Raw genomic sequence first — 16,592 nt, forward strand, 5'->3', positions numbered from 1 at the left:
ATCCAATCACATTCGAACAAGGGGGCACACTCCTCTCACTGACCTGTTTGGTCACGTACCTGCTATGCTGCAAGATGGATATCAGATTTTTTTTTAAGGCTAAGGAATTATCCATGTGTCTTTTTAAATACGGAGCATGGAAAAACCCCATTCTCTCACAGATTTTCACACGGGTGATATTGCAATCCCTTTCAGCCTTAGGTTACCAAGGTGTTCTTGGACTGCAACTCTCATAAGCCTTCACCAGGGAGTCTTAAAGCTGTGCTGGCTAGGGTTTCTGGGAGTTGCAGTCCAGGGGCACCTGAGTTAAGCAAGGTTGAGAACCACTGTTATATTGGGGTGAGGTGTGTGTTGTTCAGAAGATGAAGCAGCTATCTGTTTGGGCTGTTTCTACGTGCTGTCAAGAAGCATGATGAACACTGGTGACTGGTTTCACTCACTGTGCCCCCATTGTTGTTTTGCTGAAGTCCTAACTACCGCAAACAGGCTGGTATTATTGCTTCAGCAGATACCAGGGATGTTGGCAAGTCTTTGAGTTTGAGTCCCAGACTGGTCTGAGTCCGACAAGTCTTTGGTGCCAAGTCCCAAGCCCCAAGTCTGTTGTTGTTGCTGTTTAGTCGTTAAGTCGTGTCCGACTCTTTGTGACCCCATGGACCAGAGCATGCCAGGCCCTCCTGTCTTCCACTGCCTCCCAGAGTTGGGTCAAATTCATGCTGGTCGCTTTGATGACACTGTTCATCCATCTTGTCCTCTGTCGTTCCCCTTCTTCTCTTGCCCTCACACTTTCTCAACATCAGCGTCTTCTCCAACGAGTTTTCTCCCTGGAGAACAATGTTTTTTCCAGAAAAAAAAAAAAACGGTGGGTGGATTCCCAGTTACGAGTTGAGTCCGAGTCATTAAAAAAAACCCTGATTCGAGTCACCAGTATGTACTTGACAGTGAGTCCCCATTGCTGACAGATACCAAGTGGCTTTCTTTTATCTGGCTGATGTTTGAAGGCCACTTCAGCGAAGTGAGGCGTGACCTCATTTGTGTTCTTGTTTTGTTCCAAATAGCTTTGCAAACCTGATTTGATTATGTACACAAGCAAGTCTTGTGTAGCAGAAATCAGTGGAGCATTTTCTGAACAACAGTTCCCGCTCAAGAGCCCTTAGTAGTTATATTCCTTTATTAGTATGGTGTGGTCTCTGGGGTGATAAGACATCGCTCAGATCCTGCCTTTCAAACAGCCGCCCTGCCTTTTTGCTGTGAGCCTGTGATTGTGAGATTTGCCATTTATAGAATAAACATTCAGAGGCACCCAGCAAATGTTACAATGTGAATCTGCATGTGCCAGGAAAAGGACAGCACAGAGAATGTGCCTAATTAAGCATTGAAAGAACTTGTTTTAATAAGGCTTGATTTGAACATATCAATCTTAGGCTTCATTTACTCCCAGCTGCTCCTGGAAAGAATACAGCTTGCAGTGATTGTTGCTACAAAATTAGTCCTAGTGATTTGTTTGTAGTGTAGATCTACTTCCAAAAGAGAATACCAGATAGATAATAGATGTTTCCGTTTGATATACCACACTCGATAAAAAACATAGATTTAAAAATATTTTTACCCTGCCTTTCTCCTCGAAAGGACCCAGTGATGACTATTTGCACTGCAGCACTGATGGGAATTGGTCTTCACCTGGGGGATTGTTTTGTCATCTTGAAAACATACCACAGGAATGTGGAAGGTCTGCTATTGCAATGTGATGCTGGAAAAGCAAGGCGTACTGTAGTGATTTAAAATGGCTAAATCGGTACCCATTGAGAAAGATCAGTAAAATACTATTAATTCTTTCCCAGTTTGAAAACCAGGACCTGCTTGCTGCTAAAGATTTGCACATTTATTTTATTTATTTATTTATTTAATTTATACCCCACCTATCTGCTCAGAACGAGCACTCTAGGTGGCTAAATGTCCCTCTCTAGTCCCCTTCGACCTGGTTCTGTAGAGTTGGAGTAGAATTTGAGTTGGTTTGATTTGTCATCTATAGGATTATGAATTATTGGGCTCTATGAGTTTGTGGTGCATAGGTGTGTGTGTTATGACTATATTGTAAACTGCTTTGAGGACCATTTGATTAAAAAGCAGGATATAAATCATCTACATAAAACAAGTTAAATCCTTGGATAGTCTGCAATCTACTAAGTTCATAAAGGCAAGACAAGAAATAATGAAGTCTTATACAGTATCAGCATTTACTGAAGCATAAACTTTAGTGACCAGAGTTTCATCAGATGCATGGTGATATAAGTGGAAGATTAAAAATATTAACATATAAATAATAGTGAAGATGATTATACTGTAAGTATGAAAGCAAACTGTAATGTGCCAGTCGCTCACAATGTTTTTAGGACTATTTATTGGTATAGGAGAGTTTCTGTTCTAGACTTTTATGTTATCACTCTGTCTCATTCATAGAACTGCTGGATTTGTAATCATAATGTGTTCCTATACATATTTTTTTCTTACCGTAGACGATCTGCTAAAGAAAGAATGGCTAAGCATTTGTGGCGTGCCTTTTGATTGATGTCTTAGGGTGTCTACGTATGTTATATTCTTCTGTGCCACTTGAATCTCTCGGACTTTTGTTGATATGTACAAGAGAGCCATAGAATAAGCAGGCCACGATCTTTGTAATCTTGTTTATTCAGGCAGCTGGAAGGTTCAGCAAGTAGTCTGTAATTGGTACAATACCACAAGGGTTTCATGCACCTGCAGGTTCTGTTAGCATAAATATTGCTCTTTCCTCTTCTTTTCTTTCCAGGACACGGCTGAGGATATCCATGCAATTGATAGCTGTGAATACATCTGGGAGGCTGGTGTTGGGTTTGCTCATTCTCCACCACCCAGCTACAATCATGATTTAAACAGGTGAGGACTTCAGAAAAGTGGAAGAAGGCTAATCCTGCTGAGTGCGGTAGACAAGATGGCTGGTGCTATACTGAGAAGTGACATTCCCCGTGATCTTTATGCCTGTGGGTAGACATCTAGCAGCTTAAATCTGTCTTGTAACAAAGGCTAGGAAAGTTGGAGGCTCTCAGTTTCAGGGAAGGGAAGCCTTTCCACAGTTTGTGCGGTGCTCCATATAAGATGAATTGAGAACAGGTCTCCTTCATGTATGAAACTGTGTGAGCTGATGATGCTAATACAAAGACCATGTCAGTGGCAGCACTGTGTTTTCTTGCTTGCTGTCACAATTTTGCTTTCTTTAGGGCAGGCTGGCTTGGCTTGGGCTTCTGGGAGGTATCATCCTAAAAAAGCTGTGTTCCCCAGATCTGAGCCAAAAAGATTGGGTGTGGGATGGTGCCAAGTAGAAGAGACCTTTTTGGTTGACTATCACATTGCTGTTCATTAGTAACCTAAAAAGCATTTTTAAAAAAACGTAGGGCAGACTCACTAACTCTGATTCTAACACGGCTCTTCGTGGATACACATTTTTATCCAAAGGAAAATACGTGATCCCATAAATTAGCAAAATAGAGCACCACAAGCAAACAAACACACATCCCTTGGGCGGCCTCCTCCAGCTGAGCTGTCATGATTGTGTTTTGTTTTTCAGGACGGAGCTCTTGAAACTCCTGCTGACTTGCTTCTCTGAGGTCATGTACCTGCCCCCGTCCTCAGATAGCAGCAACACAAATCCATGGGTCCAGTTCTTCTGCTCCACTGAGAATAGGTGAGAAGGAGCTGATTGTACGTGGTGGGTGGTTTCAAGCAATTCTGGATTAATTTAATTCCTTTTGTCCTGTTATGAAAACATTTTACACGTGGCCTCCCTAGATGCACTTTGTCCGTGTTCTCTACTCCCTATCTTGTGCCTGTTTTAAAAATGTGTTATTAATTTTCTTACTGTTGCCTCACTCCCCTGCATGCCTAACTTGATGTGCAAGACACACATTTTACCCAGACAATTGGTCTATTGTGCCTTTCCTTTTGTAAGCAGAATTCATTGTACTCCAGTTACCAAAGCACAAGAAAATGGATTTGATTTGACCTTTTTGTCTATCTCATCCCCACCTGATTTTCAGAGATTTATTAAAGCCCACATGTGGACAGTTTTGGTGGCTCTGGCAGGTTGCTTAGGTGATTCGTAATTCTGGATCCTTGGTGCATCCTGCCCTCTTGTGTCAGTTTCCTGGAATCTTTTAAGTCTCAAAATGGCAGCACTTTCCTCAGGGTGGCTGACTGAACTTCTCCCACTAACATTCATGTTTTAGAAAGGGCAGCTGTTTTTCAAATGGCCTTTTTCGTGCAACGACTTCATTGTTAATTAAACAGTATCTGGATGAATTGCAAGTATAACTAACGAATCTGCCACATAAACTGATATAACAGATTCATCACAGAGCTTACAGTGTTTCATTTGGGCATCCATATTAAGAGATATGTGCAGCTCAGCCTTCCTTCTGTATTTTGTATTATTTGAAGCTAAACAAGTGCCTTGCCGGGTTATGGCAGCAGTGCTCTTCATTTTCCTGGAAGGAAGCAGTGCCACTTTTCAGAGACGAAAGACTTACGCTGTGGTGCTGGAGAGAATATATATAGCATTTCAGCAAGAGAGCACTTTGTTTCCATGTCAGGAAACACTTATTTCTGAAGCAGCAAAATAAATTATTGCATTAAATTCCGCAATAGAAATGTGTGTTGTTTTGTTACTTACTGTAAAGTAAGACTTTTGAGCGGGGATTTGATGAGTTTAAAAGACTTCCTGTGTTGTTAGTGATTCTGCAGCCATTCACAGAGCCCTAGGCTGTACTACAATAGGCTGTTCTCACCGCAGTAGGTCTTTGGAAATGGTTTGGAGGTAAAATAACAGCGATGAGGGTTCAAGTCTGATTTAGGTTGTCAAGCAAACAGAATAGTATGTGGCTTTCCCAAAATAACCGGATCGTGTCTGTCTCCTTTTCACTCCTCTATTGACTCTGAGGCACTGCTCCCACGTTTGCAGAGCAGTAAATCCGTGCTGATAGAAGGCATGTTATTTAGGCAATCTGCCTGTTTTGGGAAACCTTATAGGCGCTACAAATGTGTTTTTCCCCCCTCCCCTTGCAATGTTTTGGGTCCTCTTTCAGGCATGCGCTGCCACTGTTCACTTCCCTCTTGAATGTCGTCTGTGCATATGATCCAGTGGGCTATGGCATCCCTTATAACCACTTGCTGTTCTCGGACTATCGTGAGCCCTTGGTGGAACAGGCGGCCCAAGTTCTGATAGTCACACTGGACTATGACACTTCCACCAGTTCCAGTCCCACCATAGATGGCACTACCACTGGCACAGCCATGGATGACGCGGAGGTGAGTTGCTCCCTGGTCTAGCTGTGATGGGAATATTTTGTATAACTGTGGCAGCTGGTTTGGGTTTTCTTTCCAGTTCATAGCTTACGTTTTTGTGACTCCTAGTCAGACAATTGTGTTCCTGTTTTCCATTGCTGTTGTATAAGTGTGTGTGTTTTGAGGTGGGTGTCACCTGCTGCCCAGACCCATGGGGAGTCTGTACCTAGTGGTCTGTCTGAGGTTTACACTAGCAGTGCCAAAGCACAATTGGACACAGAGGAGGAGTGTTTAACTCTTTCCTAACCAGCTACTGTTAGTTCAGATTTATGCTCCCCCATGGCACCTAAGCATTTTTTCTTTCCAATAATAAAAAGACATAGATCCCCATTCAGCCTTCGGCTTCATTCTTAACTTTGCTCAATCCAAAGATATCTGCTGCATCGATATGCAATTAAAAAAAAAGAAAAGCCTGGGGCAAACAAATCACAGAATGATACATGATGTGTTGTTCAATCATAACAAGTCTAAAAGTTGACATTAGCATTCATTAATCTGGAAAATCGTACAATACAAAATCCCTTCCTGGGCAGGAAACTCAGGGTGCAACTACACAGTGGGGAAAATGTGAATGAATCTGCTGTAAGTTGGATTTTCCTGGATTAATTCACTTCAGCAGTCTACACAGGAGTCAGCAGAGGGAGGAGAGGAAATGGACGCTTGGTTTTGTTTGCGGCTTCTTAAAGCAATTCTGCTGTAGCTGTCCAAATCTGCAGGAAGAGCAGAGCTACTTTTACAAGCTGGAAACAAGGCTGGTGGATATCTTCTCATTATCACATTGTGTAGCCCATGTGGATGGTTAGTTTGCACTCAAATAGGGCTGTGGGCAATGTGATCTGAACTGACAGTCTTGTGACTTATTTGGTGGTTTGTGGCATTGAAAGGGAGGATTGAGTCTCCCACTCCTCTGTTTTCATTTACTTTACTGTTCCAACATTTTAATATATTTTCCTATTTGTCCCCTTTCTAGATGAAGTAGTATTGACAGTATTATTTATTTATTTATTTATTTATTTATTTATTTATTTATTTATTTATTTATTTATTTATTTATTTATTTATTTATTTATTTATTTATTGGACTTATATACCGCCCCATAGTGCTACAAGCACTCTCCGGGCGGTTTACAATTTTTAATTATACAGGCTACACATTGCCCCCCCAGCAAGCTGGGTACTCATTTTACCGACCTCGGAAGGATGGAAGGCTGAGTCAACCTTGAGCCGGCTACCTGGGATTGAACCTCAGGTCGTGAGCACAGTTTTAGCTTGCAGTACAGCGTCAGATAGATGCAAAGCTGTTTCACTTTATTTAACAACAACAACGAAAAGGAACATCACAGCTGCCCAGTGAACGATGGCCATGGGGAAGAAGGTGGGAAGGGGAGTGCGATTAATTGAAAGGGGACAAATTGAAGATACCCAAAGACCTGTCTGGACCCTTCTCATGGGAGAAAAAATGTTGATAAGTGTGAACAGAAGATTGCTCAAGTGAGAGATAAAGTAGATTGCACTGAAGATAAGAACCTTTTAAGCACATACCAGACTGCTCCAATTTCCCCTGTCTGGACGTGCCCAAACAGTGCATGTGTGAAATGTATCTTTGTCCCAGCATCAGAATTCAAGTATATGTAGTGCAGTGGGATTTCACTCTATGTGTATGTTTTAGACTTTGAATTACCGAAACTGCTTTGTTCTTGATTTCCTAAAATTGAAAATTACCCTTAAGTCCCAAAGGTTAGCATTTTACAATCTTTAGGGGTTTTTTTTCTGATAGATGGTGTGACATTTTCACTTGCTAGATAATTCACATGTCTTTATGATGCATTTAATGACAAAAAAACACTTATCCAGCTTCCTTTTGATGCAGCCTCCAGGTCCAGACAATCTGTTTGTCAATTATCTTTCAAGGATACACAGAGAAGAGGTAATGTGCCCTGTTCTCCTCTTGGCTGTGAATTTGTCTCACCTCTGGCTGCCATTCGTTGTGTTCCATGTGCATTTTCTGCGTTGGCAGGATTTCCAGTTCATTCTGAAGGGAGTGGCCCGCCTTCTGTCCAACCCATTGCTCCAAACCTACCTACCAAACTCTACCAAAAAGATCCAGTTCCATCAAGAGCTGTTGGTTCTCTTCTGGAAACTGTGTGATTTTAACAAGGTACGTGTCTGCTTGGTTCTGTCGTGGATTCGAGGCAGAGGGGAGCCCTGGCAGCTTGCTAAAGGAGAACAAAGGGGTGGTGTTTTTTTTTTTTTAATTTACAGTTTGGTGTGTCTGTCATCCCCAAATATGGCAGACTTGCTCCCATACTCTCTTGAGCGGACTTTTTAAAAAACAATTTTGGCGTGTGGGTGAAGATGTAGGGGAGCAATTTGACCCCGTAGAGCTGCCCTCACGAATTAACCACCACTGCACTAAGTAGAAAGGATGTGTGCATTGGAGTATTTATTTATTGGTTGATTGCTTAAAACCAGAGGTCATCGCAATGTGTCAGTGACAGCATCAAACATGTGTAACACTGTCGTATCACAGTTTCGCTTTTTTAAAAAAAGACTTCCCTTCTTTATGATTTTTGAAGCTTGGTGCAAATCTTCTTTGCTGCTGGGGCAAATTTTGCTACTTGATGGGTAGTAAATACATCCCTGCCCGCAAGCAGCATACAAAGTTGAGCCAATGTTGGGGTGTCACACAGAGTTCTAAGTACTCCTGCAAGGAATTTGCTCCTGGGGTGATCATATAAAGGACAGCTTAACAAATGAGAAACATCTTCAACTTCTCCTGATCCACATATTCAAAGTCTTTGATCAAAAGGGACATTTTCATCTCTTCCTGCTAATATGGCTGTTGGCATACACTGAAAATGCAGAGCTTTTTTCTTAGAGGGGCTGAGGTTAAATTAACAAAATAGTCCTTCCTTCCTCCAGTCAATCCATGGCTACTCCGAAGTAGCACAGTATGCTCAGTGGGGTTCTCCTAGGTAAATGTATCTCAGATTGCAGAGGTAATCTTTTTGCCCACCGAGCCTTCAGCAAAGGACCTCACAAAGCACCATTCTAAAAGATGAAGCTTCTGGAAGACTGGGAGACTCTTCTGGACATGCAAGTTCTCCTCTCTGCTGACATAAGCTCATGGGATCAACAGCTTCACCTTATTTGGCAGTTTGTGTGTCTAATAAATAATAATTGTGTTCCATCAAGTAAGTTCTGACTTCCGGTGACCCTTTTCATGGTTTTCCAGGTAAGAGTACTCAGAAGTGGTTTACTACTTACTCCCTTCTTCTGGGGTTGCCCTGGGGAATCAGAACCTCCACTAACTTACTGAGCTATTCAGCCAGGTTGTGTATGTAGACCCTGTGGAAAAAATAAACTGTGTGAAGAATTTCAGTTCTTTTCTCTTCCTTTCAGAAATTTCTGTTCTTTGTCCTGAAGAGTAGTGATGTCCTCGATATCCTGGTGCCAATTCTGTACTTCCTTAATGATGCTAGAGCAGATCAGTGTAAGTTTGGTCTTGTCTATTTTAAAAAAATGTGATGGAAAAGTTTGTTTAAGCAATCATTCCGATAGACTGTCTCCTCATACCAGAAATGACTTCAACAGAGATTGCCGATTGCGTAGTTCAGTTGATTCTTGAATTTCTATCATCATGGCTACTGCTCTGAAAGGCAGTAAAATTTCCTTTGTAGGATGTTTTTTCTATGTTCCATTTTCACGTTTTTGATGTTGTTTTGTTTTTACCTTTTGGATTTGTCTCCATTGATCAATTGAACAATTTAATCTCCCCACTGTTTTTCTTTCTGCAGCTCGAGTTGGGCTTATGCATATCGGTGTCTTCATTCTATTGCTGCTGAGCGGGGAGAGAAATTTTGGGGTTCGTCTGAACAAGCCATATTCTGTACGAGTACCAATGGACATTCCTGTATTTACAGGAACACATGCAGATCTTCTTATCATTGTGAGTGCCACAATTGCCGATGATTCCCGTGCTTCAGTTATCATACAATCATAGAATAGTGAAGTTGGAAGGGTCCTATAAGTCCATCGAGTCCAACCCCCTGCTCGATGCAGGAATACAAATCAAAGGATATCTGCCAGGTGGTTGTCTAAGTTTCTCTTGAATGCCCCCCCCCCGTGTTGGAGCACTCACCACCTCTTGAGGTAATTGGTTCCACTCTCTTACTGCTCTGACAGTTAGGACGTTTTTCCTGATATTCAACCAAAACTGAAAATTCAATTGAAAATTTCCTGCTATTTAGGGAAATGAGGAGGAATGCATTTTAAGAGAGTTGACAGGAAACATATCCATTGCTCCTTGATAGAGACTAATATTGCCAAGAATTGCCATGTCCAGATATTTTGGCATTCCTACTTTAATATCATTTTCATTATGTGCTCCAGGTCTTTCACAAAATAATCACCAGTGGGCACCAGCGGCTGCAGCCCCTTTTCGACTGCCTCCTCACCATCATTGTGAACGGTAAGCTGCCTGAACTAGTTTGATACTCTGACCTTAGTACTGGGATTTGTATTTAAACCAATTTTTAAATAACTTCTCTCTCTTTTTGTTAAGAAATAGCAGAGCAGTGTTTTCTTTTTAACCTTGAAGATGTACTGACTCTGCATGCCGTTATCATGGGTAAAAAAATCTTCACTCTAGATCCTGGTGTACAGCAAAAATATAACAAAAGTGATATAGAAAAACAATAATATTTTGGCACTTGAAAGACAAACGGATTTATTTCAGTGTGCTCTTCTGTGGATTACATTCCACTTCCTATGAAATAATTAGTCACAAGTTTATATACAGTATACATGTTGAGTGTGAGAACTCAGTGAAGATGGATATAGGCACAGACAATTACATTTCAGAGTGACGACAGCATTACTCTTAAAATGGTGGTTTCATAAACTTCCTGATCATTGCTAAAGCCATTGCCAGCCTCTCAGATAAGGAGAAGCTGGGACTTTGAAGTGCAGTGATAGTGAAGCAGGAGGAAGTTTGGGTGGGTGGTTTGATTTCCAGAATCAGTCACTGGTTCAGAGGCTAGTCCAAACAGAAGACTAAAGAGAACTGCTGGTTAATATATATATTTAGTTCATAATCTTGGAGTTGATGTAGCTCAGTGGTTTGGAGTGCCTGGCTATGGAATCAGGGGCTGTGAAAGAATTGGGCTCCATTGTGCCTTCTGGGAGAAGGCCAGGAAAGATCACCTGAACCACATGTGGCTGATGGGGTTAGATGCTCTGCCACCCATAAAGCCTTGGGCAAGCTGCATAGTCTCAGTGTGCCATCTGAAGGAGAGATTGATAAATCACTTCTGAGTGCTTTGTACTTAAAAAAAAGCTCTCTTTCCTTTAGAATTGATTTGATGGCACATTGTTATTAATTGATAAGAATCCTCAGTCTCTATTCAAGCCTTTTGACACACTCTGCAATGTTTACTTAATGCATTATCTGAAGCATTCAGTTTTATGAGAAGTCCTATGTTTCATTAGGAAGGTTTAAAATATTATTATGTGGGTCTTACTATGTAGTACCACTCATTTTGCAGTAGATGGCACCCGTTCTTTCCACCAGTGTGATTCAACCCTTTATTAAGAGGCCTGAAATCATCTTTTGTTTAGTGTGAATGAATATTTTTCAATATCCGTTGGTGGTGCTGTTTCTCAACTTTAGTTTTGCATTTTCAGTCCGCAGTAGTCTCAGGGAATGTGCTCCCTCCAATGGAGTCTATGAGCCTACAATTTTGCCATTTCCTCCATTTATTGAATTTGTACTTAGCATGCCACATTTCCAGGAGCTTCTTGTTGCTGGAGAAGATGGTAATGCTAGGAAAAGTTAAAGACAGCAGGAAAAGAGGATGACAAAATATGAGAGGGTTTGACTCCCGAAAGGAAGCCTTAAGCTTGAGTTTGCAAGAGACAAGCAGGGCTATCCATGACAGGATACTTTTAGAAGTCATTCATTCTTCAGGAATGCTGCAAGTCAGCCACAGGTGCTCTGGGGGCCCAATTCCTTCCCCCAGAACCGGTGAGCCCATTCACCAGGCTCTGTGTGGTGCTGGGGTCCTTTGTCATTGTTGTCACATCAATCACAGCAGGAACCTGGCCTACTTTCCCTGCCTCCCCATGGAGCTGACCACTTGGACGAGGAGGTTGGACGGGAGATCTCCCGGTCATCTGATCAGTCGTTGGCTGCATGGAGAGGTGGGAAAAGCTGTCTGGGCTCCTGTTGCGATTGGCATGACAACGACAACGAAGGACCCCAGCGCTGCACAGGGCCTGGTGAGTGGGCCAGAGGGTTCTGGGGGAGGGAATTGGGTCCCCACGGCATCATATTCATATCCCCGGAGATACAAATATGAATAGCCCATGTCTAATTTTTACTATTTTGCCAGCATGAGTTCATAAAAAGCTGAACAGATGGATCGTGCTATGCACTTAATTATAATGTGAATTCTTGGTTTCCACAATTACCTTTTTTCTTTCTCTTTATTGTTCCACCCCTCCAGTATCTCCATACTTGAAGTCCCTCTCCATGGTAGCTGCCAACAAACTGCTGCACCTATTGGAAGCTTTTTCAACCACGTGGTTCCTCTTCTCCACTGTCCAGAACCACCACCTTGTCTTCTTTTTGCTGGAGGTTTTCAACAATATCATCCAGTATCAGTTTGATGGTGAGTGCCTAAACCATAAGGTATCCCTACGTCCCTTTCGGATAACTTAGGCCAGTTAAAAGCATTTCTGGAAATATATTGCTCTAACTATACAAACTGATCATTCCCAATTCCCTGTCATAGAAATAGTGCACAATTCAGTCCTTTTACATTTTGATTCTTATTGCTGGGAGTAGGCTCTGCTTTTTTGCCAACATTTTCAATTTTTGCTTTATTTATATGGAACAGTCCAAATAATTCCTTATTTATAGCTACTTCTACTATAAGGATTGCTATCATTTACATTTCTTCACACAGTTTTATGTCAGTTTTAATACACAGTTTAGACCTGCTTTTCCACTTGTTTTTGCAAAACTTTATGATGTCTGTCATGGTAGCCAAAAGTTTAATGAGTGAATTGCCAAATAAAAAATTGAATGCAAAGTTTCTCTCAAATCAGAATCATTTCTCAGGGGACAATAGTAGTCTTCACATTTTCTTTTCCTCTATTAGTATTTAAGCATCCGGTTTCTTGGCAGTATCAGCCAGGAGATGCTTCAGAAATGTATTTTGATGCAATGGTGGAGCAGCTATAGTTCTGTGGGAGCCAACAGTACCAGTTAGTTCTTCCTTGGCCTTGAGAACCTTGACCTTATGGATGTAGAGCGAGTTTCATAAAGAGTAGTAGCTCAAGAGCTGTGCCGTAGGTTTGTAGCCTAGATTTTGTTTTAGAATGACTAAAGGAAAGGGCATGAAAAGATTTTAAGTCCTTGCCAGAGAAGGTAAGCTTTATTTACTAAAACACTGTGTTTGTTTATTTACTTAAAGAATACATACCCTACCTTTAATAAAAAAGTATTGCAGAGCAGTTACAGAAAAGGATTGTTGCATTTCCTTATGACACCCTTGATGCACTCCAAGTTATTCTCTTATTTCTCCTTCCAAATAAAAGGTGGCATATCTTAATGCTCTTTTGTTTCTCCTGTTGCTGTGATTTCCCAGGCAATTCCAACTTGGTGTATGCCATTATTCGGAAGCGAAATGTGTTCCATCAGCTGGCCAACCTGCCTACTGACCTGCAGTCTATCCAGAAAGCTCTGCAGCGCAAAAAGAAAGCTCCTGAACCCATATCTCGCACAAACTCGCAGGAGGGCATGTCCATGGAAGGGTCAAGGCCAGCTGTGCCTGCCGAGCCTGGGACATTGAAGACCAGCCTGGTGGCAACTCCAGGTCAGCACATATCCTGTTTGTTGTACAAGAACTTCAATAGGGGATATGTTCAGGTCAAGATTTCTTCAACCTGTGATATATGTTCTGGATGATCAAAGACCAAGATCTAAATTCTTGCAGGGAAAGAATCTTAATTCCATGATCTGAAACAGCAAGAAGCCATCATTTTTATGAGTTCTTTAATTTTTCTGATTGCCTTTTCTGCTTGGAGTATTTTTTGCACTTTTATGTGAAAAAAATCTGGAATATTTAAAAAAATATGTTGGCTAAAGTTGACACAAGAGGTTGTGAGTTCTTCTGGAACTTTCAACAGCTTTTAATACCATTGACTTTGATATTTTTCTGGGCCACCTCTCTGGAATGGGACTTCCAGAGTGGCTCCAGTCCTTCCTAGAAGGAAGAAATCTTAAGGTAGTGTTGGGGAACTCCTATTCAACACTGCATGTCGATCTGTAGTGTCCCCCAAGCTCTGTCTTCACCCCTATACTATTTAACATATACATGTGTGCCTCTTGCCCTAGGGAGCTGGTCACAGCTGGGTGATCTGGCAAAGAATCCATGGGCCCAGTTTCAGATGTCAGGCATAGAGGAGCTTTATTTGAAGTTACAGCACATTCCTGCAGAGTCACTTTCACTGTCAGAGCAGAGGGTTGAGAGATTATCACTGACCCCCTGGGCGTCCTCCCCTAACAGAGGGCCCCCAGTTACCCTCACTGAGTTCTCCACAGTCCAAGTCCAGCAGGGTAGGATTTGACAACTGCAGTCCCCGGCAAGAACTCTGGCTAAACAACCGGTCCCTTCCCCCTCCTCCTTGCTTGCCCCAGATGATGGATGGGTGCAAGGTCCACTGTCGGTTAACAGCTGACCCTCTGGCTGGACAGAAACACACCACCCCATCAGCCCCGGCTGGCAGCAGCAGTTCTTCTTCTGCATCCACCCAGGATTCGTCATTTGTTGTTCTTCAGGCGAAGGCCCCAAAGCCCTGTTCTCCCTTACTTTTATCTGCTTCCATCCTGCCTTGGCCAAGTGCCCACCAGGCTGATTCCCTCCCATCACCTCCCTTTTCCCTCCCATCACCTCCCTTTTCCCTTCCCTCCTCGGTTTTAACATTCTTCTCTGCCTTATCTCTCCTAGCCTGCTTAAAAGGGCCAGACAGGCCCATCATGAGCATGCCAGCTATTCAGCACACTCTTCCCCTCACAACATGTAACCACTGGAAGAGGTTGTCTGGAGTTTGGGAGTTTAGTGTTGCCAGTATGGTGATGATGCCTATCTCTCTCTTCACTGTCTACTGCTTCATTTGTGGACACAGTTCAGAGTGCTGGTTATGACCAATAAAGTTCTACATGACTTGTTTCTGGGCTATCTAAAAGACCACACTCTCCCATACAAGTCCACCTAGGCTTTGAGATCTGTTGGAAAGGCTCTTTCCATGGTTCTACCACCTTCAGAGGTCCATTGGGTGGGGACTTGAGAGAAAGCCTTCTCTATAGTCACTTAATAATAGTATTTCAAACAAGAAATTTTAAAGTGTTTTAATTTAAAATGTATTTTAATACCATCATACTTTAAATTTTATATTAATATATGTGACCTTACTGTATTTTAATTTTTGTTGCTTTTACCTGTATTGTAAGCTACCTTGCATTCCAGTTCTGGGAGAAAAGTGGCATGAAAAATAAATAATTCTTGTAGTTTGAAGAGAGTTTCATTCATCATTCATTGGATGTCCAGAAAACATGCAATCTATAGATGGACATTTTCTTAGAACCCAAACATATGTACAGTGGTGCCTTGCTTGACGATGATAATGCATTCTGTTAAAATAGCTGTTAAGCGAAATCATCGTCAAGAGAAATTAAAAAAACCATTGAAATGCATTGAGAACTGTTCAATGCATTCCAACGGGCGAAATACCTCATTGTGCTGTGAAGATCCTCCATAGGGTGGCCATTTTACGGTGCCTGTATAGCGAAGAATCTGTCCTTAACACAGCGGGGAGCCATTTTGCACAGGGAGGGCCATTTTGAAACCCAACGATCAGCTGTTTTTAGATCGTCGTAATGCGAAGAATCGGTTCCCGAAGCAGGGAACTGATCGTCATGAAGTGAATTTTCCCCATAGGAACATAGTTTTGCGATCGCAATAGCGATTGCAGAAAAACCATCATAAAGCAGATTTGTCGTTTAATGAGGTAATCGTTAAGTGAGGCACCACTGTACTAGAGAAGCTGTTTTAGAAAGAGGTAAAATGTGCTCTTAAAAGAGTGGTGAGATGGACTCTACATAGTAGAAAGAGAAATGCCTTGAATGTTAGCCTTCAGTTCTGTTAAGTTGCTGATGCCACCTAGATCTTTTGCTGATGTCTCGAATGTAGGTATTGACAAACTCACAGAGAAATCCCAGGTATCAGAGGATGGCACGATGCGCTCTCTAGAGCCAGAGTCCACACCGTCCCCAACAGAAGGCAATCCACCCGCCGTTGTCAGTGATACAGAGTCATGGAGTGGGGTAAGGCTGCTCTTGTGTAAGGATAAATAAAGCTGTTTTACTTTTTGTAATGTTTTTGTTCTTCATTGTGGTTGCTGTGAATCACACGTGTGGGTGTTTCTATGCCTGCATGAAACTCATCAGAACATTCTAGAATTTAAAGCAAACAACTGTTAGGGCAGTCCCCCTTCCAGTGCACATATCTTTGGACCTAGCAGTTATCCTTAAGTTCCCTTTAGCTGCTGCTGAGGACTTTTTTCAGAGTGTCATTGCCTTGGTGTTCAACCCTTTCGTGAGTTGCCCTAAGAAAAAGAAAGAAATAGTCTTCATCATTTGAGGGCTGCCTACCATTTATGGCCCTGTCATGCCCATTTAAAAAGTGTGTCATATGTCCCAACAAAATTCCCTGGACCAACAAATTTTCTAAATGTTGGTCTTGCCTCAGTGAGAGGCACCAGACCCAGACTTGTCAACATTGTAATAAATTTACGAAGGCCACTATGTGAAACCAACGATTTCATCTCAAATCTCTTTGGGGAAAAGCTGAAGCAGAAACCCTAGTCATCCAAGGATCAATCTGTGGTTCCAAAAAAGTCTAAAGAAAATGGCCACCAACAACCAGATATCTTTGCAGAGAAAGAACAGGAGGACCGGCTGTGACTTGGAGGAAACGTCTGGTCTCTAGGCTTTGTCTCCAGCCTTCAGCCAGTCCCTGGAGTGGAGTCAGCTTATGTAGCATATGCTGAGTGAGTTCTCTCCCCAACAGGAACCTGAAGACTCCTCTAGGAGCCAAGAACACTCTCACTACTCATCATCCAAATTGTTTTCCACCATATGGGAGAAAAGCGTACCT

The 16,592-nt window shown here is 42.1% G+C and overlaps 1 protein-coding gene across 1 annotated transcript in view; it reads left to right on the forward strand.

The window, feature by feature from the left end:
• HID1 (HID1 domain containing) overlaps positions 1 to 16,592 on the forward strand; it is a 45,189-nt gene that overhangs the window by 21,236 nt on the left and 7,361 nt on the right. The window contains exons 5-15 of the mRNA XM_072990573.2: positions 2,804 to 2,910; positions 3,599 to 3,715; positions 5,112 to 5,334; positions 7,241 to 7,297; positions 7,388 to 7,528; positions 8,773 to 8,863; positions 9,168 to 9,319; positions 9,763 to 9,841; positions 11,877 to 12,041; positions 13,023 to 13,250; positions 15,627 to 15,760. Coding sequence (XP_072846674.2) covers positions 2,804 to 2,910; positions 3,599 to 3,715; positions 5,112 to 5,334; positions 7,241 to 7,297; positions 7,388 to 7,528; positions 8,773 to 8,863; positions 9,168 to 9,319; positions 9,763 to 9,841; positions 11,877 to 12,041; positions 13,023 to 13,250; positions 15,627 to 15,760 — 1,494 coding nt within the window. The remainder of the gene's footprint in view (positions 1 to 2,803; positions 2,911 to 3,598; positions 3,716 to 5,111; positions 5,335 to 7,240; positions 7,298 to 7,387; positions 7,529 to 8,772; positions 8,864 to 9,167; positions 9,320 to 9,762; positions 9,842 to 11,876; positions 12,042 to 13,022; positions 13,251 to 15,626; positions 15,761 to 16,592) is intronic.

The sequence above is a fragment of the Pogona vitticeps genome, chromosome 2, assembly GCF_051106095.1.
Source record: "Pogona vitticeps strain Pit_001003342236 chromosome 2, PviZW2.1, whole genome shotgun sequence".
NCBI lineage: Eukaryota > Metazoa > Chordata > Lepidosauria > Squamata > Agamidae > Pogona > Pogona vitticeps.